Source organism: Anolis sagrei, chromosome 11, assembly GCF_037176765.1.
Source record: "Anolis sagrei isolate rAnoSag1 chromosome 11, rAnoSag1.mat, whole genome shotgun sequence".
Classification (NCBI taxonomy): Eukaryota; Metazoa; Chordata; class Lepidosauria; order Squamata; family Dactyloidae; genus Anolis; species Anolis sagrei.
Genome location: NC_090031.1, coordinates 22,035,434 through 22,060,644, shown reverse-complemented (window position 1 = coordinate 22,060,644; position 25,211 = coordinate 22,035,434). Strand labels below are relative to the sequence as shown.

The window sequence follows — 25,211 nt, the reverse complement described above, 5'->3', positions numbered from 1 at the left end:
TTCCTCCTTTTCTTTCCTTCCCTTTTCTCCCTCACCCCCCTCACCAGCTTCATCTTTCTTTATTAAATCTACAGCTTAGATGCACTCAAAGTCACCCCCACCACACTGCCATGTAAAATCCAGATTATCTACTTAGGACTGGATTCTATGGCAGTGTAGACACACACAGATAAGGATGGATACAGGATCACTGGTTGGTGGTATATATCTATATTCTGTCTGTCTATCTCTCTATCTCTATGTATATACATATATATAATTACAATACTATATATATTACTATTACATATACTGCTATATAATACATAAATATTATATTATATATATTACTGTTATATCTATTACTATATAATATGTTACTACTATATGTTACTATATTAAATAGACTCCTAGAATAGAGTTAGAAGGGACTCTACCAGACAGGAGAGAAGTAGGGAGGGAAGGAAGGAGAGAAGGAAGGAAAGAAAAAGGTACCGAAGGAAGGAAGGAAGAAGATAAAGTATAAATGAAAGGAAAGGCAGGAAAGAGATAAAGAAGGAAGGAAGGGAAAAGGAAATAAAAAGTGAAAGAAGCAAGAAAACAGTGAAGGAAGACATGAGACAAAGGAAGAAGTACAGAAAGGGGGAGGGAAGGAAGGAAAGAGAGGAGGAAGGATGAAACCAAAGAGTGAAATAAGGAATGAAAGAAAGAGGTGGAGAAGGAAGAAAGGAGAGGAAAGGGAAGGGGAAGAAAAAGAGGGGAAGGAATAGGTAGGTACCTCTCTTTCATAATAGTCCAGATATCTACCTCTACTTCGAAAATTCTTACTATAGGCCACAGCAACGTGTGGCAGGGTACAGTTAGTAAGCTATACAATTGGTTGGAAGCCCACTCCAACCTAGGCTGGCTTCGAACTCATGACCTTTTGGTCAGAGTGATCTTAATGCAGCTGACAGCCAGCTGCGCCCAAATGTGGAGTTTGGGGGAAAACGACCATGACATTTGGGAGTTGTAGTTACTGGGATTTATAGTTCACCTACAATAAAAGAGCATTCTGAACTCCACTAGAATTGGGCCAAACTTCCCGCACAGAACCTCAATGACTAACAGAAAATACTGTGTTTTTGGATGGTCTTTGGCGACCCTTTTGACACCCCCTTCCGACCCCCCCATGGGTCCCGACCCCCAGGTTGAGAAACACTGTTTTATGGTATAGTCATCAAGTCATACACTCTCAGCCTCAGAGGAAGGTAAAGGCAAACCTCCTCTGAAAAAGTATTGCCAAGGAACCCCATTATAGGCTTTTCTATATGTCAGAAAATTCTGCGGAGCTTCGAGATCAAGCTGAAAGGGAAATTAACTGGCTTCACATGGGTGAACCTAGGAACGCTTGGATCCCTTGTCAGCCGCTCCTAAGAAATGTCTTCCAGTGTGAAGGTTATGCAGTTTGCCTTGCTCTGCATGACAGCAAAGGACTGGGGAATGCGGTTACTTCCCTTAAAGGAATCCCTCTTTTTAAACATTGTGAGCTTTATTTGGTTTTTTCCCCTTTTTCCGGCTTACTGATGGCACATTTGGTTTATTGATCTGTCCTGTAAAGCTTGTCTCTCCCTCTCCCTGAGGTGTGCCGTCAAAGCTCGGTTTTTCAAAAGCTCTCACAAGCCAACCACAAGTTATAAATAAACATCTATAGATTTGTACATGCTTTTTCTTTTTTTCAAAAGATGGAAATACTTCAAGCTTTAGGGGGGGGGGGGGGGGAAATACCCTGAAGTCATGCAAGATGAATTCACTGAGAGAAGCTCACTACAAAGGATGGAAACAGAGGAAGAGGGTTGGTGATTTCCAGGGCAGTGGGGCAGGGAATGCGTTCTGCCTTTCCGTCTGAACTTGGAATGAGCCCACCGAGAAGCCAGGCTGAATTTTGAAGGTGGCAGGAGGTGGTGGTGGTGGTGGGGCGTTGGGAACAATATCTATAGCACAGTGAGTTAAACTGCTTGCTGCAGGAAATCTGCTGACCAAAAGGTTGGCAGTTCAAAGCCAGGAGTCAGGGTGAGCTCCTGACTGTCAGCTCTAGCTTCTGCCTACCTAGCAGTTCGAAAGCATGCAATGCAAGTACGAGGGCTGAATGAAAAATAATGCCTCCACCTTCGTTACTTGGGTTTGGATGGGCATCTTTTAATAAACCAAATGCAGAAATAATCCTTAAAATGTGCTCTTTAACTACCACTATTCACTTTCCCACATAAGATCTAAGGAAGTAATGCTACCCCTCTATTCTGCTTTGGTTAGACCACATCTGGAATATTGTGTCCAATTCTGGGCACCACAATTCAAGAGAGATATTGACAAGCTGGAATGTGTCCAGAGGAGGGCGACTAAAATGATCAAGGGTCTGGAGAACAAGCCCTATGAGGAGCGGCTTAGGGAACTGGGCATGTTTAGCCTGAAGAAGAGAAGGCTGAGAGGAGATATGATAGCCATGTATAAATATGTGAGAGGAAGCCACAGGGAGGAGGGAGCAAGCTTGTTTCCTGCTTCCTTGGAGACTAGGACGCGGAACAATGGCTTCAAACTACAAGAGAGGAGATTCCATCTGAACATTAGGAAGAACTTCCTGACAGTGAGAGCTGTTCAGCAGTGGAACTCTCTGCCCCGGAGTGTGGTAGAGGCTCCTTCTTTGGAAGCTTTTAAGCAGAGGCTGGATGGCCATCTGTCAGGGGTGATTTGAATGCGATATTCCTGCTTCTTGGCAGGGGGTTGGACTGGATGGCCCATGAGGTCTCTTCCAACTCTTTGATTCTATGATTCTATGATTCTATAATCACCAGACCATTGGATACATTTCTGCCAACGATGAACAAGTTTTCTGAAGCCGTCACGGAAGAAGTCGACACTCTGTTTCCGCAACCAGCGTCTCACAGTTCTCTCAACGTCTTCATCAGAAGCATCATGATGTCCCTGCAGATCTTCTTTCATTATCGGGAACAGCTGCACATCGCAAGTGCTGAACCTGACTCAGCACATAGATGGCTTTGAAAGGCAGCAGACCACAGGAGCTGTCTTCATAGACCTGTCAGCGGCTTATGATACTGTGAACCATCGCCTCCTCCTGAGAAAAATGTATAATAACACAAAGGACTACCACCTCACCCGCCTCATAGGAAACCTGCTACAAAACAGGAGCTTTTTTGTTGAGTTCCAGGGCCAGAGAAGCAGATGGCAGAAACAGAAGAACGGCCTGCCTCAGGGGAGCGTGCTTGCTCCATCCATGTTCAACATCTACACAAATGACCAGGCACTGCCAGAAGGGACAGAGAGTTTCATCTATGCTGATGATCGTGCCATCACCGCTCAAGCAGGGAGCTTTGAGATGGTTGAACAGAAGCTCTTCGAAGCTCTAGGTGCTCTTACTGCCTATTACAGAGGAAACCAGCTGATCCCTAATCCATCTAAAACACAGACATGTGCTTTTCATCTTAAGAACAGACAAGCATCACAAGCTCTGAGGATCACCTGGGAAGGAATCCCACTGGAGCATTGCAGCGCACCCAAATACCTGGGAGTCACTCTGGACCGTGCTCTGACCTACAAGAAGCACTGTCTGAACATCAAGCAAAAGGTGGGCGCTAGAAACATTATCATACGAAAGCTGACTGGCACAACCTGGGGATCACAACCAGACACAGTGAAGACATCGGCCCTTGCGCTGTGCTACTCAGAACCCCCATTACCAAAAGAAAATACTGGAGGGGGTTGGGAGAAATTGACAGTGATTGATGAGAGATGTAGAACATGACCAACATAAGATACTGGAAGGGTTTGGTGGGCATTGATCTTGAGTTTGGGAGTTGTAGTTCACCTACTTCTGGAGAGCACTATGAACCCGAACAACTATGGGTCTGGACAAAATTTGGCACAAATGCTCAATATTCCCAAATTTGAACACTGGTGGAATTTGGAGAAAATAGACCCTGGTATTTGGGAGTTGCAGTTGTGTGGATTTATAGTTCCCCTTCGATCAAAAAGCCTTCTGAACTTCACCAGCACCCTGAGGATGACACATGGGGCCTGCACAAGGAGGCAGGGCTGTGACCCGTCGAGACTTGCCAAACGACCCCTCTGGGCGTCGCGACCCCCAGGTTGAGAACCACTGCTCCAGAATGTTAAAAGCATGGGGACCAATCTAATGTCCTTGGGAAGGGCATTACATAGCCGAGGGGCCACCATTGAGAAGGTCCTGTCTCTCGTCCCCGCCAAATTCTGGCGGCATTGAGAGCAGGGCCTCCCCAGACGACCTTATCGTCCTAGTTGGTTCATAGGAGGAGATGCATTTGGACAGGTAAGTTGGGCCCGAACCATTTAGCGCTTTATAGGTTTTATAGAACTGTGCCCAGTAGCAAACTGGCAGCCAGTGGAGCTCGTGCAAGAGAGGAGTAGTATGCTCCCTGAGTGATGTCCCTGTTAGTAACCTGGCTGCCAACTGTGGGACCATTTGGAGCTTCCGGACAGTCTTCAAAGGTAACCCCACGTAGAGTGCGTTGCAGCAGTCTATACGGGATGTAACCAGAGTGTGGACTACTGTGGCCAAGTCAGACTTCCCAAAGTACAAACGCAGCTGGTGCACAAGTTTTAATTGTGCAAATACTTTCCCAGTTGCCACCAAAACCTGGGGTTCCAGGCTCGGCGATGAGTCCAGGATCACACCCTGCGCCTTCAGGGGGAATGTAACCCTGTCCAACCTAGGCGATTGCAGGATGGCACTTGATCAAGGGGATGGACTCACAATAGACGACCACAACCCCACCCCCAGGCCTGCTGATGCACCCCAAAACCTGGCGGACATTGCTGGATGAGGTTAACCCCCCTCAACTCGTCCAGCCAGGTCTCGGTGATACAAGCCAGGTCCACATGTTCATCCAGGATCGAATCCTGCATGACAACTGTTTTACCTGGCATTTAACAGCAGGACAGATGCGTGTGAACAGGCGACAACACCAAACTTACATGCCAGTCTTGCTCGATATAGGTGCAGAAAATTATGACTCTCTTTCCTCGCTCCACTTCTCTCCAGAAGTGTTATTTATAGAGTCTCTCTCTCGCTCTGCTTCGACCTTGAAGTGCACTTCCAAAAAGGCAAGTCCACAATCAATTAGCAGGTCAGGCACTAGGGGTCAAACAAGTGGGCAAATGCAAACTGAAAATCCACAGCTGTAAATACCAAGGAAGGCAGGGATAAGATTACAACCGCTGCTCATACAAATATACTTTACCTTTCGCCACCCACCTCATTAACAAACATTTACTCATTTATTTGACTAGTATCGCTGGTGTCACCTACTCATGGCACGACCCCCATGAACATCCATACCAGATCATTGTAGCTAAAATTTGGGAAAACCAGTAACTATTAAAAAAAAAAAACCAGTAGCAACAAAACCACCATGAATGCATGAAGATGAAAACTGATCTGAAGCATCCTTGCCATTGGCTAATGCGGGCAACTCTGACCAAAGCATGGGTTGTTGGAAATAGCAAACTTTTTCAAGCCTCCACTAGTAATTTGTTTGTATATACTCGAGTATAAGCCTAGTTTTTCAGTCCTTTTTTAGGCTGAAAAATTCCCCCTCGGCTTATACTCGAGTCAAGGTTATTTATCATTTTACTCTATTATTATACACTAGCCGTTTCCTGCCACGCATTGCTGTGGCCCACTTTGGTGGTCATGGGGGTTCTATGAGGGCGGTTTGGCCCAATTCTATCGTTGGTGGGGTTCAGAATACTCTGATTCTAGGTGAACTACAAATCTCAGCAACTGCAAATCCCAAATGTCAAGATTCAATTTTCCCCAAACTCCACCAGTGTTCACATTTGGGCATATTGAGTATTCTTGTAGAGTTTGGTCCAGATCCATCATTGTTTGAGTCCACAATGCTCTCTGGATGCAGGTGAACTACAACTCCCAAACTCAAGGTCAATGCCCATCAAACCCTTCTAGCATTTTCTATTGGTCATGGGAGTCCTGTGTGCCAAGCTTGATTCAATTCCATCATTGGTGGAGTTCAGAATGCTCTTAGATTGTAGGTGAACTATAAATCCCAGCAACTACAATTCCAAAATGACAAAATCAATTGTTTGAGTGAAGGACATATATTGGGTTGTTAGGTGTCTTGTGTCCAAATTTGGTATCGATTTGTCCAGTGGTTTTTGAGTTCTGTTAATACCACAAATGAACATTACATTTTTATTTATACAGATTTATTATTTTACTGTATAATTGTTGTTACTGCAACATTCATTATTTTACTCTTTTTATTATTATTGTTATTATTACATATGTTATGTTGTTCTCTTTATTATTATTGGAAGGATACGTAAGCACATTTACGTTGAAGATAGAATCATAGAATCATAGAGTTGGAAGAGACCTCATGGGCCATCCAGTCCAACCCCATTCTGCCAAGAAGCAGGAATACTGCATTCAAAGCACCCCTGACAGATGGCCATCCAGCCTCTGCTTAAAAGCTTCCAAAGAAGGAGCCTCTACCACACTCCAGAGCAGAGAGTTCCACTGCTGAACGGCTCTCACAGTCAGGAAGTACTTCCTCATGTTCAGATGGAATCTCCTCTCTTGTAGTTTGAAGCCATTGTTCCATGTCCTAGTCTCCAGGGAAGCAGAAAACAAGCTTGCTCCCTCCTCCTCCCTGTGGCTTCCTCTCACATATTTATACATGGCTATCATATCTCATCTCAGCCTTCTCTTCTTCAGACTAAACATGCCCAGCTCTTTAAGCCGCTCCTCATAGGGCTTGTTCCCCAGACCCTTGATCATTTTAGTCGCTCTCCTCTGGACACATTCCAGTTTGTCAATATCTCTCTTCAATTGTGGTGCCCAGAATTGGACACAATATTCCAGGTGTGGTCTAACCAAAGCAGAATAGAGGGGTAGCATTACTTCCCTAGATCTAGACACTATGTTCCTATTGATGCAGGCCAAAATCCCATTGGTTTTTTTTGCCGCCACATCACATTGTTGGCTCATGTTTAACTTGTTGTCCACGAGGACTCCAAGATCTTTTTCACACGTACTGCTCTCGAGCCAGGCATTGTCCCCCATTCTGTATCTTTGCATTTCGTTTTTTCTGCTTAAGTGGAGTATCTTGCCTTTGTCCCTGTGAGCCCGAGCGCGGCAGGGAGCCCCGCCTTCACATTGGTGTGAACCGCAGCGGAGAGTTCCGCAGTTCCTGGGTCAAGTTTTGGGGACCATCAGATGAAATGTGCCCCAGAAGCCAGCTCAAAACCAGGAATGCCTGCAACTTTCCTTTGCTTTCCCCTTCTCCCTACTTTGTATCATTTCCCTAATAAAGGTACTTGAAACTTGCAACTTTTTATCTCTCCACTTGATACTTTTGTATCTTTCCTGACTCAAACTGTAACAACACTAAAATAAACCTTTTTCCGGGCTCCGGAGAGCCGTGAGCCCGCGGGAGGCGCCTCCGGGCGCCCCCGGGACCCCGAATCTGTGTCCGTTCAAACCACGGATACGGAAACCGCCATTTCAGACCCCCTTATCCGCGAAAAATCATAAAATGGCAGATCGCCGCCGTTTCAATTTTATATTTTTCTGCTACTAATCCTAAGCCTAACTGCTATCTCCCTTTTCTCATTTTGGGCTCCTACACCCGGGAATAAATTGTTTTGTTAGCTCATGACCGTCTGTATAGGGTTCCATACTTCACTCTTCAACAACACAACTGTTCAATCTTAAGGCTTCCCACCAAAATAGAACTGTAGAGGAGAGTCTACTGAAGAAGCCAGGACCTGCCGCATACTAGTACTGCTATCTGTTGTGGAGTTGTGAAGGTGGAGGCATTACTTTTCATCCAATGTAATAGATAGACATCTTGGTGTTCCCCTCTGAAGCTGTCACTCGGTGTGGTCCACACCCTCCCCAGACTTCTCAAACAGCGGAGAATCCATCTTTGCCCGCTTCCAGAATGGGTCATCATATCGTGGAATCTTTTCCCCCGGCAAGGGCTTAGTATCGCTCTGGCTTGGACGCCCAGATTAGCAGGAGCCGGGCCAAGCAACAGCTGGCTACGTCGACAATAGGTTAATAAGGGAAAAGAGCTTAAAGGCCAGCCAGGGAAGCCATGCTTTTAATTACTGTCTCGCAAATGTAGGAAACGGGGAAGAGTTACTCACCTTACTGGCACCAGGAAGCAAATGCAATTTCACGTAGGGGTCAGACAGCCCATTATGATCCATCGGCTTCAGGCCCTAGAGGGAGAAAGAAAACATATCACATTTTCCGGGGAAATTCCAGCAATTATCAGAGCCCTCCGCCCCCAGCCTCTTTATTATTCAGACCCAGTGGTGTCTCTGGGTGATTTATTCCAGGCGAAACCAATTTATCCGTTCCTGTTTACACAGGGCGCTCGTGTCTATCTAATGATTATGCCACTTTTCCCCGAGAACCGGCTGTTATTGTACCAAGGGGAATCAACGCAATGTAGTATCGCGGGGCATATCCAGGAAATAAAAAAAACCGCAGAAGAGTGGCAAGGAGACACATGTATTCCTAATGCAAAATCCACACACACACACACACAAACACACAAAACAAAAAGCATTGGGCACCACAATTGCAGAGAGATGTTGACAAACTGGAATGTGTCCAGAGGAGGGCGACTCAAATGATCAAGGATCTGGAGAACAAGCCCTATGAGGAGCGGCTTAAAGACCTTGACACTTGGGAGTTGTGGTTGCTGGGATTTATAGTTCACCTAAAATCAAAAAGCATTCTGAACCCTACCAACGATTGAATTGGGCCACACTTCCCACACAGAACCTCCATGACCAACAGAAAATACACTGTTTTCTGGTGGTCTTTGGTGGCCCCTCTGACACCCCCTCGCGACCCCTCCAGGGGTCCCGACCCCCAGGTTGAGAAACACTGTTCTAGAACATGGCGATATAGCCCGAAAAACCTACAACAACCCATTGAAGGGAGATGTTGATAGGCTGGAATGTCTCCAGAGGAGGGTAACTCAAATGATCAAGGATCTGGAGAACAAGCCCTATGAGGAGCGGCTTAAAGAGCTAGGCAGGTTTAGCCTGAAGAAGAGAGAAGGCTGAGAGGAGACATGATAGCCATGTATAAGTATGTGAGAGGAAGTCATAGGGAGGTGGGAGCGACCTTGCTTTCTGCTTCACTGGAGACTAGGACGCAATGGAACAATGGCTTCAAACTACAAGAAACGAGATTCCACCTGAACACGAGGAATCTCCGTCCGAACGTAACTGTCCGAACATATTTCCTTCTACGTCCCACCTCAGAGTTTAAGATCGTCTGGGGGAACGTCCAGCATACCTGTCCGAACGTATCTCCTTCTACGTCCCACCTCAGAGTTTAAGATCATCTGGGGGAACGTCCAGCGTACCTGTCCGAACGTATCTCCTTCTACGTCCCACCTCGGAGCTTAAGATCGTCTGGGGAGGCCCTGCTCTCGGCCCCGCCTTTGTCTCAAACCCGCTTGGCGGGGATGAGGGACAGGGCCTTCTTGGTGGTGGCCCCCCGCCTGTGGAATTTGCTCCCTGGGGAAATTAGGTCATCGTCATCCCTCCTCACCTTTAGAAAAAAAGGTTAAAACGTGGCTGTGGGACCAGGCCTTCGGGCAATCAGGTTAAAGGGCAATTGATAATGTTGACTATGGCATGAAAGAGGATTTGGATAAGTTAAGTGGAGTAATCATTAGTAGATGGCTAGCTAAACAGCCACCAGACCGGCAATAGCTAATCAGAGTGTAAGTAAGGTAAAGGTAGGTAAAGGTAGTCCCCTGACATTAAGTCCAGTCATGTCCGACTCTGGGGTGTGCTGCTCATCTCCATTTCCAAGCCAAAGAGCCAGCGTTGTCCGGAGACACCTCCAAGGTCATGTGGCCAGCATGACTGCATGGAGTGCCGTTACCTTCCCGCCGGAGCGGTACCTATTGATCTACTCACATTTGCATGTTTTCGAACTGCTAGGTTGGCAGAAGCTAGGGCTGACAGCGGAAACTCACGCCGCTTCCCGGAATCGAACCTGCGACCTTTCGATCAACAAGCTCAGCAGCTCAGTGCTTTAACCCACTGTGCCACCGGGGGCTCAGAGTGTAAGTATACTGTTTTAATCTTTATTTATTAATGTTCATGTTTAATAGTTATATTTGTTATTCTGTATTTTATGATGCGGCATTGAATTATTGCCAATTGTAAGCCTCCCTGAGTCTCCCCAGGGGTTGAGAAGAGCGGGGTAAAAATGTTCGAAATAAATAAATAAAAATAAATAAATAAAGTTCCTGACTGGGAGAGCTGTTCAGCGGCGGAACTCTCTGCCGCTTTTAAACAGAGACTGGATGGCCATCTGTCGGGAGTGCTTTGAATGCAATTTTTCTGCTTCTTGGTACACACAAATGAAAACTTGAACATAGCAAAGGATATCAGAGTTTTTGGTTTGTATACCGAAGGCATCGGAAAGTGTTTGGCAATTTTCCGCCAAACGGGTAAGAAGAGAAGCGCCTGGGAGGATTAGAGGGGGAAAGAACCAGCCAACCTGATCTCATGGGAGAAAAGAAGAATTATACACATAATGAATGCTAAATAATTGCGGTTTAAGAAAGGCAGGTACGTATTAAATGAGTATTCAAATTCAGATGGCAGGCAACGCTGTCTGAAAGGATTCTGCCCTCCTTTAATTCCACCCTGGCCTCAAAAGAAAGGAAACCAGAGAAAATAGGACTGAAGGTGGGCTGCGGCACAGCGTGGGAGATGGTGGTGGCATCATTAAGAGACGATGTGGACATCTAGGAATACCTGAAGAGATGGAGAACAAGGAGTTTAGGATGGGTTTGACACATCCAATTAAACTTCGGGTCTCTCTAGATAAGGATTGTCTAGCTATTTTGGTTTATTAATGCACTGGAGATATTTTGGTCTATCACAGCTCCAGGGGTTCTTGGATGAAACTGGATCCGTCACAGTCTGGTTTCAGACCAGTCACAGAACTGAGACAGCCATGCTCGCCTTATTTTATTTATTTATTTACAGTATTTATATTCTGTCCTTCTCACCCCGCAGGGGGCTCGGGGCGGATTTTGTTGTTGTTCATTCATTCCGTCGTCTCCGACTCTTCGTGACCTCATGGACCAGCCCACGTCAGAGCTCCCTGTCGGCCGTCACCACCCCCAGCTCCTTCAAGGTCAGTCCAGTCACTTCAAGGATGCCATCCATCCATCTTGCCCTTGGTCGGCCCCTCTTCCTTTTACCTTCCACTTTCCCCAGCATAATTGTCTTCTCTAGGCTTTGCTGTCTCCTCATGATGTGGCCAAAGTACTTCAACTTTGTCTCTAGTATCTTTCCCTCCAATGTGCACTCAGGCTTTCTTTCCTGGAGGATGGACTGGTTGGATCTTCTCGCAGTCCAAGGCACTCTCAGCACTTTCCTCCAACACCACAGCTCAAAAGCATCGATCTTCCTTCGCTCAGCCTTCCCTAAGGTCCAGCTCTCACATCCGTAGGTGAATACAGGGAATACCATGGCTTGGACTAGGCGGATCTTGGTTGCCAGTCTGATGTCTCTACTCTTTATTATTTTATCGAGACAGGACATTGCTCTCCTCCCAAGAAGGAAGCGTCTTCTGATTTCCTGGCCACAGTCTGCTTCTGCAGTCATCTTTGCGCCTAGAAATACAAAGTCTGTCACTGCCTCCACATTTTCTCCCTCTATTTCCCAGTTGTCAATCATTCTTGTTGCCATAATCTTGGTTTTTTTGACATTTAGTTGCAACCCGGCTTTTGCGCTTTCTTCTTTCACCTTGATGAGAAGGCTCCTCGGCTCCTCCTCGCTTTCGGCCATCAGAGCGGTGTCATCTGCATATCTGAGGTTGTTAATGTTTCTTCCAGCAATCTTCACCCCAGCTTTGCATTCATCAAGCCCCGCACATCGCATGATGTGTTCTGCATACAAGTTAAAAAGGTTGGGTGAGAGGATGCAGCCTTGCCGTACGCCTTTCCCAATCTTGAACCAGTCTGTTGCTCCGTGGTCAGTTCTGACTGTTGGGACTTGGTCCTTGTACAGATTCCTCAGGAGAGAGACAAGGTGGCTTGGGATGCTCATCCCACCAAGAACTTGCCACAATTTATTATGATCCACACAGTCAAAGGCTTTAGAATAATCAATGAAGCAGAAGTAGATGTTTTTCTGAAACTCCCTGCCTTTCTCCATTATCCAGCAGATATTGGCAATCTGGTCTCTCGTTCCTCTGCCTTTTCTAAACCCAGCCTGAACATCTGGCAACTCTTGGGTGGATTACAATTAATTTATTTTATTTACTATGCTTCTATACTGCCATTCTCAGCCCGAGGGCGACTCATGGCGGTTTACAAAACGGCACAATTCGATGCCCACAACAGTACAAAAATAATTTGAACATTAAAAACACAAGTAAAAATTCATTACAATCAACATCAGTAACACAATAAAAAACCGTAAGTCCTCTGCATTTCATTACCAGTCATTATCCAGTCACATTGCCCAACCGTTCCGAGATCAGAGTTTAATAGCTACACTGCGTTTGGAAAGGCCTGCTAATATAGCCAGGTTTTAACTTTCTTGCAAAATTTTAAGAGGGTGGGGGCTGATCTAATGTCCCTGGGGAGGGCATTCCACAACCGAGGGGCCACTGCTGAGAAGGCCCTATCCCTCGTCCCCGCCAATCAATCCTGTGAAGATGGCAAGCACCAGTTCAGGACCTGGACAGCCTCCTTAGTAGCAGGTGGAATGGAGTGACAGAGTTGGACATCATCTGCGTACAGGTGACACCGCACCCTGAAACTCCAGATGATCTCTCCCAAGACTGCCGTTAACATGGTTTCCAGGCCAGAATGGATCAAAGCAACTTTGATCCGTTCACAATGCACATATACATGGCAAACATTTAATGCCATTTAGACATACAACATACCGTATATACTCGAGTATAAGCCGATCCGAATATAAACCGAGGCACCTAATTTTACCACAATAACTGCATGTCCACAAAGGAGAAACTGCATACCCAGAAAGAGACCCATGGCCATGCCCACTCCTCCTCGTGGGGAAACAGCCAGCCGTTAAAGCATGAGGTGCCAGGTGTGCGTGCACGGCCACACATACACACACACATAAACGAGAGTGGGCACCATGGGGGTGGAGGTGGAGGCTTGCCACATGGAGCCCCTTCTCTTTTCCTGCTATGTCGGGAGGGCAATCCTTTGTGCTTTTTGTTTTCATTGTTTGTTTGTTTTTGAGTGAAGGACATACATTGGGTTGATAGGTGTATCGTGTCCAAATTTGGTGTCAATTCCCCCAGTGGTTTTTGAGTTCTATTAATCCCACAAATGAACATGACATTTATATATATATTAGCTGTCCCCTGCCATGCATTGCTGTGGCCCAGTCTGGTGATCTGGAAAATAAAGTAATGAGAAAGTGTTGGTTTCTAATATATGTAATTTCTTTATACTTGTGGGTAAACAGCATTTCTTGTTGTTTCTTTGTCAGTGTTAATGTGGAGAGTGTCATATCATTGTCCTTCTTTAAAGGTCCCTTTCAAATCTCTGATACTCTATTTCTCTCTGTGTGAATCATATCTATCTATCTATCCATCCACCCATCCATCCATCTATATCTCTGACTGGATGGCTCTTTGCCAAGAGGACTTTGATTACGTTTTCTTGCCCTGATGAAGGGAGTAGGATTGGATGGCCTTAAGTATTTTCTGTTGGTCGTGGGTGTTCTGTGTGGGAAGTTTGCCCCAATTCTGTCGTTCGTGGGGCTCAGAATGCTCTTTGATTGTAGGTGAACTGTGAATCCCAGTGACTACAACTCCCAAATGTCAAGGTCGCTTTCCTCCAATCTCCGTGTTAATATTTGGGCATATGGATTATTTGTGCCAAGTTTGGTCCAGATCCACCATTGCTTGAGTCCACAGTGCTCTCTGGATGTAAGTGAACTGCAACTTCCAAACTCAAGGTCAATGCCCACCAAACCCTTCCAGTATTTTCTGTCAGTCATATGAGTTCTGTGTGCCAAGTTTGGTTCAATTCTATTGTTGGTAGAGTCCACAATGCTCTTTGATTGTAGCTTAACTATAAATTCCAGCAACTACAACTCCCAAATGACAAAATCCATTTTTTAGTGATGGTCACTCCTTGGGTTAGTAGGTGGCCCAATTCTATCGTTGGAAGGTCCAGAATACTCTTTGATTGTAGGTGAACTATAAATCTCAGTAACTACAACTCCCAAATGTCAAGATTCTATTTCCGCCAAACTCCGCCAGTGTTCATATTTGGGCATATTGAGTATTCGTGTAGAGTTTGGTCCAGATCCATCATTGTTTGAGTCCACAGTCATCTTTGGATGTTGGTGAACTACAACTCCAAAACAAAAGAACACTGCCCACCAAACCCTTCCAGTATTTTCTGTTGGTCTTGGGAGAACTGTGTGCCAAGTTTAGTTCAATTCCATCATTGGTGGGGTTCAGAATGTTCTTTGATTGTAAGTGAACTATAAATCCCAGCAACTACAACTCCCAAATGACAAAATCAATTTTTTGAGTGAAGGACATACATTGGACTGTTAGGTGTCTTGTGTCCAAATTTGGTGTCAATTCGTCCAATGGTTTTTTAGTTATGTTAATCCCACAAAAGAGCATTACATTGATATTGATGTTGATGTTGATATTGATAGATGGATATATGGATAGATGGATAGATAGATAGATAGATAGATAGATGATAGATAGATAGATAGATAGACCACCAGCTGTAATTTCTCTCCATCTAGTTTCCCATGCCTATTTCTGGTCCCTAGGATCTAAACATCCTAAGTAGTGCAAGCACTGCCTGTGTTCAAAGGCAGCACCGTTTCCAGAGTTTCGGGCAGGCGTCATGTGCGGATCTACTTGGAGATGTTAGCAACTGAAACGGGCACCTTTTGCATGTAGAATCATAGAATCATAGAATCATAGAATCATAGAGTTGGAAGAGACCTCATGGGCCATCCAGTCCAACCCCCTGCCAAGAAGCAGGAACATTGCATTCAAATCACCCCCGACAAATGGCCATCCAGCCTCTGCTTAAAAGCTTCCAAAGAAGGAGCCTCCACCACACTCCGGGGCAGAGAGTTCCACTGCTGAACGGCTCTCACAGTCAGGAAGTTCTTCCTAATGTTCAGATGGAATCTCCTCTCTTGTAGTTTGAAGCCATTGTTCCGTGTCCTAGTCTCCAAGGAAGCAGAAAACAAGCTTGCTCCCTCCTCCCTGTGGCTTCCTCTCACATATTTATACATGGCTATCATATCTCCTCTCAGCCTTCTCTTCTTCAGGCTAAACATGCCCAGTTCCCTAAGCCGCTCCTCATAGGGCTTGTTCTCCAGACCCTTGATCATTTTAGTCGCCCTCCTCTGGACACTTTCCAGCTTGTCAACATCTCTCTTGAATTGTGGTGCCCAGAATTGGACACAATATTCCAGATGTGGTCTAACCAAAGCAGAATAGAGGGGTAGCATTACTTCCTTAGATCTAGACACTATGCTTCTATTGATGCAGGCCAAAATCCCATTGGCTTTTTTTGCCGCCACATCACATTGTTGGCTCATGTTTAACTTGTTGTCCACGAGGACTCCAATATCTTTTTCACACGTACTGCTCTCGAGCCAGGCATTGTCCCCCATTCTGTATCTTTGCATTTCATTTTTTCTGCTAAAGTGGAGTATCTTGCATTTGTCACTGTTGAACTTCATTTTGTTAGTTTTGGCCCATCTCTCTAATCTGTCAAGATCGTTTTGAATTCTGCTCCTGTCCTCTGGACTATTGGCTATCCCTCCCAATTTGGTGTCGTCTGCAAACTTGATGATCATGCCTTCTAGCCCTTCATCTAAGTCATTAATAAAGATGTTGAACAGGACCGGGCCCAGGACGGAACCCTGCGGCACTCCGCTCGTCACTTCTTTCCAAGATGAAGAGGAAGCATTAGTGAGCACTCTCTGTGTTCGTCCACTTAACCAATTACAGATCCACCTCACCGTAGTTTTGCCTAGCCCACATTGGACTAGTTTCCTTGCCAGAAGGTCATGGGGGACCTTGTCGAAGGCCTTACTGAAATCCAGGTACGCTACATCCACGGCATTCCCCGCATCTACCCAGCTTGTAGCTCTATCGAAGAAAGAGATCAGATTAGTCTGGCATGACTTGTTTTTGATAAATCCATGTTGACTATTAGCGATGACTGCATTTGTTTCTAAGTGTTTGCAGACCACTTCCTTAACAATCTTTTCCAGAATCTTGCCCGGTATCGACGTGAGGCTGACCGGACGGTAGTTGTTTGGGTCGTCCTTTTTTCCCTTCTTGAAGATTGGGACCACATTGGCCCTCCTCCAATCTGCTGGAACTTCTCCCGTTCTCCAAGAACTCTCAAAGATGGTTGCCAATGGTTCCGAAATGACTTCCGCTAGTTCCTTCAATACTCTGGGGTGTAGTTGATCTGGCCCTGGGGACTTGAACTCATTAAGAGCGGCCAGGTATTCCTGGACGACTTCTTTCCCAATTTGGGGTTGGATGTCCTCCAATCCCTCATCCACTCCATCTTGCTGAGGTTGAAGACTCTCTTTTTGTGAGAAGACCGAGGCAAAGAAGGCATTAAGTAGTTCTGCCTTTTCCCTATCCCCTGTCAGCATTGCCCCATCTTCTCCTCGAAGAGGTCCTATCGCCTCCTTGTTTTTCCTTTTTCTACTGACATAAGAATAGAAGCCCTTTTTATTGTTTTTAATGTCCCTGGCAAGTCTGAGCTCGTTTTTTGCTTTAGCCTTGCGGACCTTTTCCCTACAGGTGTTGGCTATTTGTTTGAATTCTTCTTTGGTGATTTCTCCCTTTTTCCACTTCTTGTGCATGTCTCTTTTGTGTCTTAGCACAGTTAGAAGTTCTTTGGACATCCATTCTGGCTTCTTTGCACTTGTCCTATTTTTTCTCTTTGTTGGCACGGTTTGCAATTGCGCCTTGAGTATTTCACTCTTGAGAAATTCCCATCCATCCGTAGCTCCCTTGTCTTTTAGTATCTGTGTCCACTGAATGCTGCTCAGCGTTTCCTTCATTTTTTGGAAATCAGCTCTCCTAAAGTCCAAAATGCGGGTTTGACTTGTCTTAGTTTCGGCCTTCCTTTGTACCTCAAATTGCAGGAGCACATGGTCACTTGCCCCTAAGGATCCTACCACTTCGACCGCATCGATCAGGTCCTCCGCATTTGTTAGGATGAGATCAAGAGTAGCCAATCCCCTTGTTGCCTCTTCTACCTTCTGGACCATGAAATTGTCTGCAAGGCAAGCGAGGAATTTGTTGGACCTTGTACTCTTGGCCGAGTTTGTTTTCCAGCAAATATCGGGATAGTTGAAATCGCCTATGACTACTACATCTCTTTTCTGTGCCTGTTTGGTCAACTGTTGGCAGAAGACTTCATCAAGATCTTCCTCCTGGCTTGGGGGTCTGTAGTAGACGCCTACAACGACATCTTTTTGAGTCCCAGTTCCCTTGATTCTTATCCAGATGATTTCAAGCTGGTTTCCCAGATTGCTGTCTTGAATTTCTTGTGCAGCATAAGAGTTTTTGACATATAAGGCTACTCCGCCTCCTCTCCCCTTTGTTCGGTTTCTGTGAAAGAGGTTATACCCCTCGATATCTACATTCCAGCGATAGGAGTCATCCCACCAGGTTTCAGTGATGGCTATGATATCATATTTGTGGTGTTGTGCTAGAAGTTGGAGTTCGTCTTGTTTATTTCCCATGCTCTGTGCATTAGTGTAAAGACATGTGAGCCCCTGGGATCTTCCCTTGAGCTGTTTAATTGGTATTATTGTGCTTTTGGTACGTGGTCCTTGTTGTGTTTGTGCAGCCCTCCGTTTAGCCTGCTGGCGATTCCCAGACATTATGGGTAAAGTAGTGTTCGCAAGGCTGTTGTCCCCCTCCCCCGGTGGACCTAGTTTAAAGTGCGTCTAATGAGGTTTGCGAGTCTGTGAGCAAAAAAGTGTTTTCCTACTTGTGTGAGATGCACCCCATCCCTTGCCAGTAGGCCATCCTCCTGGAATAGCAGGCCATGGTCGAGGAAGCCAAAGCGTTCCTCCTGACACCATTTTCTAAGCCAGTCATTGACCTGTACTATTTTTCGGGCTCTTGTGGGTCCGTGTCTTACAACAGGGAGGATGCCGTAACCACATGTGATGCCGTAACCACTGCACTACAGCCAAGGTGAAGCTAAGCCACAGAGAATGGGAAGCAGACCCTGAAAGAGAACAGGCTAGGATCAGCGAAAAGCATTTCAGATCAGCCAGGTAGTCCATTTGAGACCTCGCGACTGCAAAACCAGAGCCAAGATACATCAGTGTGGCAGCACAGGGTGGAAAGCTACCAATTTCGAGTGAGATAATTAATGACACCCTTGCTGTTGTTCTAACAGCTAATTCTAGGTTCATTCCAGCTCGCAATTAATTTCAGACTTAAAATAAGGAGAGTGATTTCTTAAAAGTACCAAATGATAAAGCTCTGGCATTTGAGGTTAATTGTGTGTGTGCAAACATGCTGCTATTGTCACACGTTGGCACCGGAGGCCTACGGTGGCAAATTCAAAGGATTGCACAGCCAAGGCTGGTGTTCTGGTATGGCTGTACCAGGAGCTCCAATTTTATTTGCTTTGTATTAAATGTTTGCTTGCAGTCCAAGGTTCCTGGGATTCTGCAGATAGGTGGCTTCCTTTGGTTGCAGTCATAGGGCAAGTCACCTGTCCATCATCGTTAAGTTTGGTTCTGCCCCTTGCTCAGGGCAATTGGGAAGGGAAGGGAGCCATTTTTAGTTAGTCTCAGCAAGGAAAGCTAATGTACAGGACGTGTGCTAGCTTCCCCTGTACAAAAGCTTCAACCCTTAAGACTTTCCAGGGGAAAACAGTCTTTAGAGTCTCCAAAGAGTTCCAGGAAAACAGCCCTAAAGACCAAAGAACTCCAGCTGGAGAGCATCTAAACCTTTACTGGTAGGTCCACTCAGCGTTCGAGAAGCAGTTCGACCCGGTAGTGGAGCCCACATCAGTACGGGTCAGATTACAGTCAGCCTGGGATAAGTTAATAAGAGGATTTTCCATTTAAAGTAAAGAAGAAGTTATTGAAGACAGTTGCCTGACCTTCGTGGGCAAGATTAGGAAGTCAGCAGTTGCATAAAGCTTGGAAGCATTTGTTTAGCTTTATTGAAAACAAGAGAAGTTTCTGTTTGACTGTTCATCAATAAAAGACTTTGTTATACTTCACAAGCCATCTAAAGACTATTTGTGGTGGAAAACCTCTGTGAACTTCTCCTCGGGCCCCCTGGCTTCCTGTTGGGCAAAGGTTGCACGTCCTGTTCTAAAGGAAATTCTTTACAGGCCCAGCGCGCGACAGAACATCTGGAGAGAAATGTCAGCCGGGCTGTGCGTGCTGTATTAGACTATCATCCGCCTTGAGTCCCCCTCAGGGAGACAGGGAGGAATGTAAAGTGTGTTGTTGTTGTTGTTGTTGTTGTTGTTGTTTATTCGTTGTGGCCAAAGGACTTCATGTTGTTGTTTATTCTTTCAGTTGCTTCTGACTCTGTGTGACCTCATGGACCAGCCCATGCCAGAGTTCCCTGTGAATGTTTCAGCTGATCACCTTGATTTGCATTCAATGGCTTGGAAGTGCCTGGGGGGAAACTTTTGTTGAGAGTGATTTTATGTGCCTGGTTGTTTCCCCTCTCACAACCACTATGTCAGACTACACAGAGAAGCCATTGAAATCCACAAACATGTGGACAATTTCAACAGAAAGGAAGAAACCATGAAAATGAACAAAATCTGGCTACCAGTATTAAAAAACTCAAAAATTACAACAGCAAAACAACAGAGGGGAAACAACCAGGCCAAAAGATTCCCCCCAGGCGCTTCCAAGCCATTGAATGCAAATCAAGGTGATCAGCTGAAACATTCACAGCTAGCCCCAGAAGACAAAAGTCCTTTGTCTCACCCTGGTCATTCCACAGATATATAAACCCATTGTCCTAATTCCAACAGACCTCACTACCTCTGAGGATGCTTGCCATAGATGCAGGCGAAACGTCAGGAGAAAAATTGCCTCCAGAACATGGCCATACAGCCCGGAAAAACCTACAACAACCCAGTGATTCCGGCCATGAAAGCCTTCGACAATACAATATCTATATGGTTTCCCAAATTGACTGTGTTTGTAACTTCATCAAGCTGTGCCAAGTCTGTCAAGGACTTTGAAAACTAAATGTTCTGTTGATATTCAAATCTGGACTGGCCTCAGTTGTTGAGAATCTTGAGGTCACCCACGGTTCACCCAGATAAAGAGAGAAGCACATCTTAGTCTTAACTTTATAGTGTCTGATAGGGCTGGTCAATTCATTTCGTTAATTCGTAATTCGTTAAAAAATTCGTTAATTTTTGAATTACGAAACGATTACAAAACATTTTTTTAACCTGGAAGTGTTTTTAAATATCGAAACGGCAGGCGCCAAAAAATTTTGTATTTCCGTCCATTTCGGAAATACGTAAGATGGCCGCCTGCCGATGCTTGCTGAGAGGGGCGAGCGAGAGGGGCGAGCAAGCGGCGAGCGAGAGGGGCGAGCGAGCGGCGAGTGAGAGGGGCGAGCGAGCGGCGAGCGAGAGGGGCGGAAGCACTCTCTCCTGACATTTCACCCACATCTATGGCAGGCATCCTCAGAGGTTGTGAGGTCTGTTGGGAAACTAGGCAAGTGGGGTTGATATATCTGTGGAATAATGTTCAGGGTGGGAGGAAGAACTCTTGTCTGCTGCAGGCAAGCGTGAATGTTGCAGCTGGCCAGCTTGATGAGCATCGAATGGCCTTGCAGCTTCATGGTCTGGCTGCTTCCTGCCTGAATGTTGCAATTGGCCAGCTTGCTTAGCATTGCCTATTAATAATAATAGCGAGCGGCGAGCGAGAGGGGCGAGCGAGCGGCGAGCGAGAGGGGCGGAAGCACTCTCTCCTGACATTTCACCCACATCTATGGCAGGCATCCTCAGAGGTTGTGAGGTCTGTTGGAAACTAGGCAAGTGGGGTTGATATATCTGTGGAATAATGTTCAGGGTGGGAGGAAGAACTCTTGTCTGCTGGAGCGAGAGGGGCGAGCGAGCGGCGAGCGAGAGGGCCCGCCAGAGTGAGTGCCTGCCTTCCCTCCTTAATAATAATTAATAATAATTAATCCCTATTCTACTAAATTAATAATTAAATTTAAAAAATATTTAAAAAATATTGAAAAAAAAAAGGGCGCCATCTTTACAAAATGTTTTGTAAATATTTACGAAATTTCGTAAATACCGAAACTTTTTTTTGGGAAAGTTTTGTAATTATTTTAAATATCGAAACAAACCCCCCCCCCCCCCAATTACAAATCGATTTTAGAAACAAATTTTTGCGTTGTTACCCAGGCCTAGTGTCTGAGTGTGACGGCACACTCTCCCTCTCATCTCTCTTCTGCCTGTTTCAGGCCATGCGTATTAAATCACCTCTCTCTCTTTCTCAGCCATCCAGAAACAACATCACGAAGCCAGTCCGCTTTCTGGGCTCCCCTGTTTTTCTATCTCTAACTTCCCTACACACAATTTCGTTGTGCGTCTGTTCCAGAAAGGCCTTTAATGGCTCTCTCAGAAGGTAATTCAATTGCAGCGGAATCAATAGGCAAATTACTACGCAGGCTCTATTTCATGGTTATTTTCAAGGAGCAAAAGAGAGAGAGAGAGAGAGAGGCTTTTAGGACGCTCCTGAGCTTGCTGTTGCAGGCTTGGCTAAGGTCCCTTCAGCAGGAAAAACAAGGAGAAGAAATATTGTACTTGCAATATAATAGGAATGGGGAAAATACTGTCAAAGATATGTTTTGCATAATGTATTTGGGAAATACATAGATGGTTGCTGTTACATTACTATCCAGCCCAGTGAGTAATGAAGAATGGGATGGATTCCCAATGGGACCAATGTGCACCGGACAGCTTTGCTACTTAGCTAAACATATGGAGAAATATATATCTATATAAATAAAAATGTAATGTTCATTTGTGGGATTAACAGAACTCAAAAACCACTGGGCGAACTGACACCAAATTTGGCAGCAAAACACATTCTAATCCGATCTATGTCTTTCAAACAAAAAAACCGTAAAAAATGAAGGGGAAATAACTTAAAACTCCCACAAAAGAAAAATGCCTTACAGAGCATGCGCAAAAGCCCCTCTCCTCATTGCGCGAGAAGAATGAAGCACCAACCGTTGTGAGGGAAGAGAAGCCTCGCCATGGAGTCCCTTTCCATGCAGGAAAGCAGAATCCTTTTTCTTTTGGGGAGGGTGGATTCAGGAAAGGAAAGAGGGAAGGAAGGAGAAGGCCTGGCCCAATGGAGGGGTGGGGGCTTGGTGAGGCAAGCCCCAGCAACAGCTGGAGCCACCGCAGAGACTCCATGAGGCCCATGTGGCTACCAGGCAACTCTTCCCCCAAGACCAGAGGATTGCAAGGCAAGCCTGACTGCAGGAGCGGCTGCATACCCCACCCCCATTGGGTGAAGGGAGGATGTGAACCATGGGAAGGTCAGCAACTCTCCCACTTGGGCTCCACATCCCCTTTGACACACCCACTTAGAAACCGTCCCTGTGCTGGCACGGCAGTACCAGTAGATTTGAACCTCTTTTTCTTGCACTGCTAGTTTGTATGCATTTATTTCAGCCATGCTTTTTGCAATCAGGTAGCTTCCCCAAGTTGCAGTCATAGGGCCAGCAGCCTGACAATCATTGTTAGAGTCTTTAGACCCGCCCTTTTCCCAGGGTTTTGGAGGCAAAGGAGGAGTTTTGTTCAGTCTCACTGTTTGGAGCCTAACAGCAGGACGTGTGGGTTTCTCTATCCCACCTGCACAAAGGCTTCACTACTCACAGCTCTGCTGGGGGAGTAAAGGAATAGTTCCACAGGTTTTGTTGGGGGAATACAGCCAGCCTTTGCTGGGGCCACAGGACAGTTCCTACAGCCTTTGTGGAGTAATCTAAAGGACACCTTTCAGCTTGACACCAAATTTGGACTCAAGACACCTACTAACTAATTTTGTCATTTGGGAGTTGTAGTTGCTGGGATGTATAGTTCACCTATAATCATGATGGATCTGGACCAAACTTGGCACGGATACTCAACATGCCCAAATGTGAACACCAGTGGAGTTTGGGGAAAATAGACCTTGACATTTGGGATTTGGAGTTGCTGGGATTTATAGTTCACCTACAATCAAAGAGAATTCTGAACTGCACCAACATGGAATTGAACCAAACTTGGCACACAGAACTCCCATGACTAACAGAAAACACCAGAAGGGTTTGGTGGACATTGACCTTGAGTTTGGGAGTTGTTATTCACCTACATCCAGAGAGCACTGTGGACTCAAACAATGATGGATTTGGATCAAACTTGGCACAAATATTCCATATGCTCAAATATGAACACAGATGGAGTTTGGGGAAAATAGACATTCACATTTGGGAGTTGTTGTTACTGGGATTTATAGTTCACCTACAATCAAAGAGCATTCTGAACCCCACCAATGATAGAATTGGGGCAAATTTCCCACTCCCTTCACCAGGAAAATGTAATCAAAGCCCTCCTGACAAAGAGCCATTCAGCCATAGATATAGATAGATAGATATGATTTACACACAGAGAGATATAGAGTCCTTCCAACTCTAGGATTCTATGATTCTGTGTTCAGCAGTGGAACTCTCTGCACTGGAGTGTGGTGGAGGTTCCTTCTTTGGAGGCTTTTAAACAGAGGCTGGAATGTCATCCCTTGGGGGTGTTTTAAATGCAATTTTCCTGCTTCTTGGCAGAATGGATGGCTCTTTGTCAGGAGGGCTTTGATTACGTTTTCTTGCCCTGGTGAAGGGAGTTGAACAGGATGGCCTTAAGTATTTTCTGTGGGTCATGGGGGTTCTGCGTGGGAAGTTTGCCACAATTCTGTCATTGGTGGGGTTCAGAATGCTCTTTGATTGAAGGTCTCTTCCAACTCTTCCAGCTCTATGTTTCTATGTTCAGCTGTGGAACCCTCTGCCCTAGAGTGTGGTGGAGGCTCCTTCTTTGGAGGCTTATAAACAAAGGCGGGATGGACTTCTGTCAGGGGTGCTTTGAATGCAATTTTTCTGCTTCTTGACAGAATGGGATTGGGCTGGATGGCCCAAGAGGTCTCTTCCAACTCTTGGATTCTATGTTCAGAAGTGGAACTCTCTGCCCTGGAGTGTGGTGGAGGCTCCTTCTTTGGATGCTTTCAAACAGATGCTGGATGGCCATCTGTTGGGGGTGCTTTAATGCAATTTTCCTGCTTCTTGACAGAATGGGGATGGACTGCATGGCCCACGAGACTCTTCCAACTCTTGGATTCTATGTTCAGCAGTGGAACTCTCTGCCCTGGAGTGTGGTGGAGGCTCCTTCTTTGGGGGCTTTGAAACAGAGGCTGGATGGTCATCTGTCGGGGGTGCTTTAAATGCAATTTTCCTGCTTCTTGGCAGAATGGGGTTAGACTGGATGGCCCACGAGGTCTCTTCCAACTCTTGGATTCTATGTTCAGCAGTGGAACTCTGAGCCCCGGAGTGTGGTGGAGGCTCCTTCTTTGGAGGCTTTGAAACAGAGGCTGGATGGCCATCTGTCAGGGGTGCTTTGAATGCAATTTTCCCACTTCTTGGCAGAATGGGGTTGGACTGGATGGCCCAAGAGGTCTCTTCCAACTCTTCTATTCTATGTTCAGCAGTGGAACTCTCTGCCCTGGAGTGTGGTGGAGGCTCCTTCTTTGGAGGCTTTGAAACAGAGGCTGGATGGCCATCTGTCGGGGGTGCTTTGAATGCAATTTTCCTGCTTCTTGGCAGAATGGGGTTAGACTGGATGGCCCACGAGGTCTCTTCCAACTCTTGGATTCTATGAAAATACAAGTGAAGTTCCACTTATCCAAAATACTTGCTCCATTTTGGCACATGCCAGTTTCTCGCCCCGTGTGTGATCAGACAGTCTAGTGAATGCTAGAAAACCATCTGTTCCCGCTCCTCCTCGGGAAAAAGGCAGCCTTTCGGAAACAGGTCACCTTGCCTGGAGGTGCAAATGAATTATCTCCCATCC

The 25,211-nt window shown here is 45.8% G+C and overlaps 1 protein-coding gene across 2 annotated transcripts in view; it reads right to left on the bottom strand.

Moving 5' to 3' along the window:
• The window catches only part of DOC2B (double C2 domain beta), a 210,921-nt gene that overhangs the window by 82,878 nt on the left and 102,832 nt on the right, over window positions 1-25,211 (bottom strand). For both annotated transcript variants that reach the window (XM_060757050.2, XM_060757051.2), the window contains one exon: window positions 8,185-8,259. In XM_060757050.2, coding sequence (XP_060613033.2) covers window positions 8,185-8,259 — 75 coding nt within the window. The remainder of the gene's footprint in view (window positions 1-8,184; window positions 8,260-25,211) is intronic.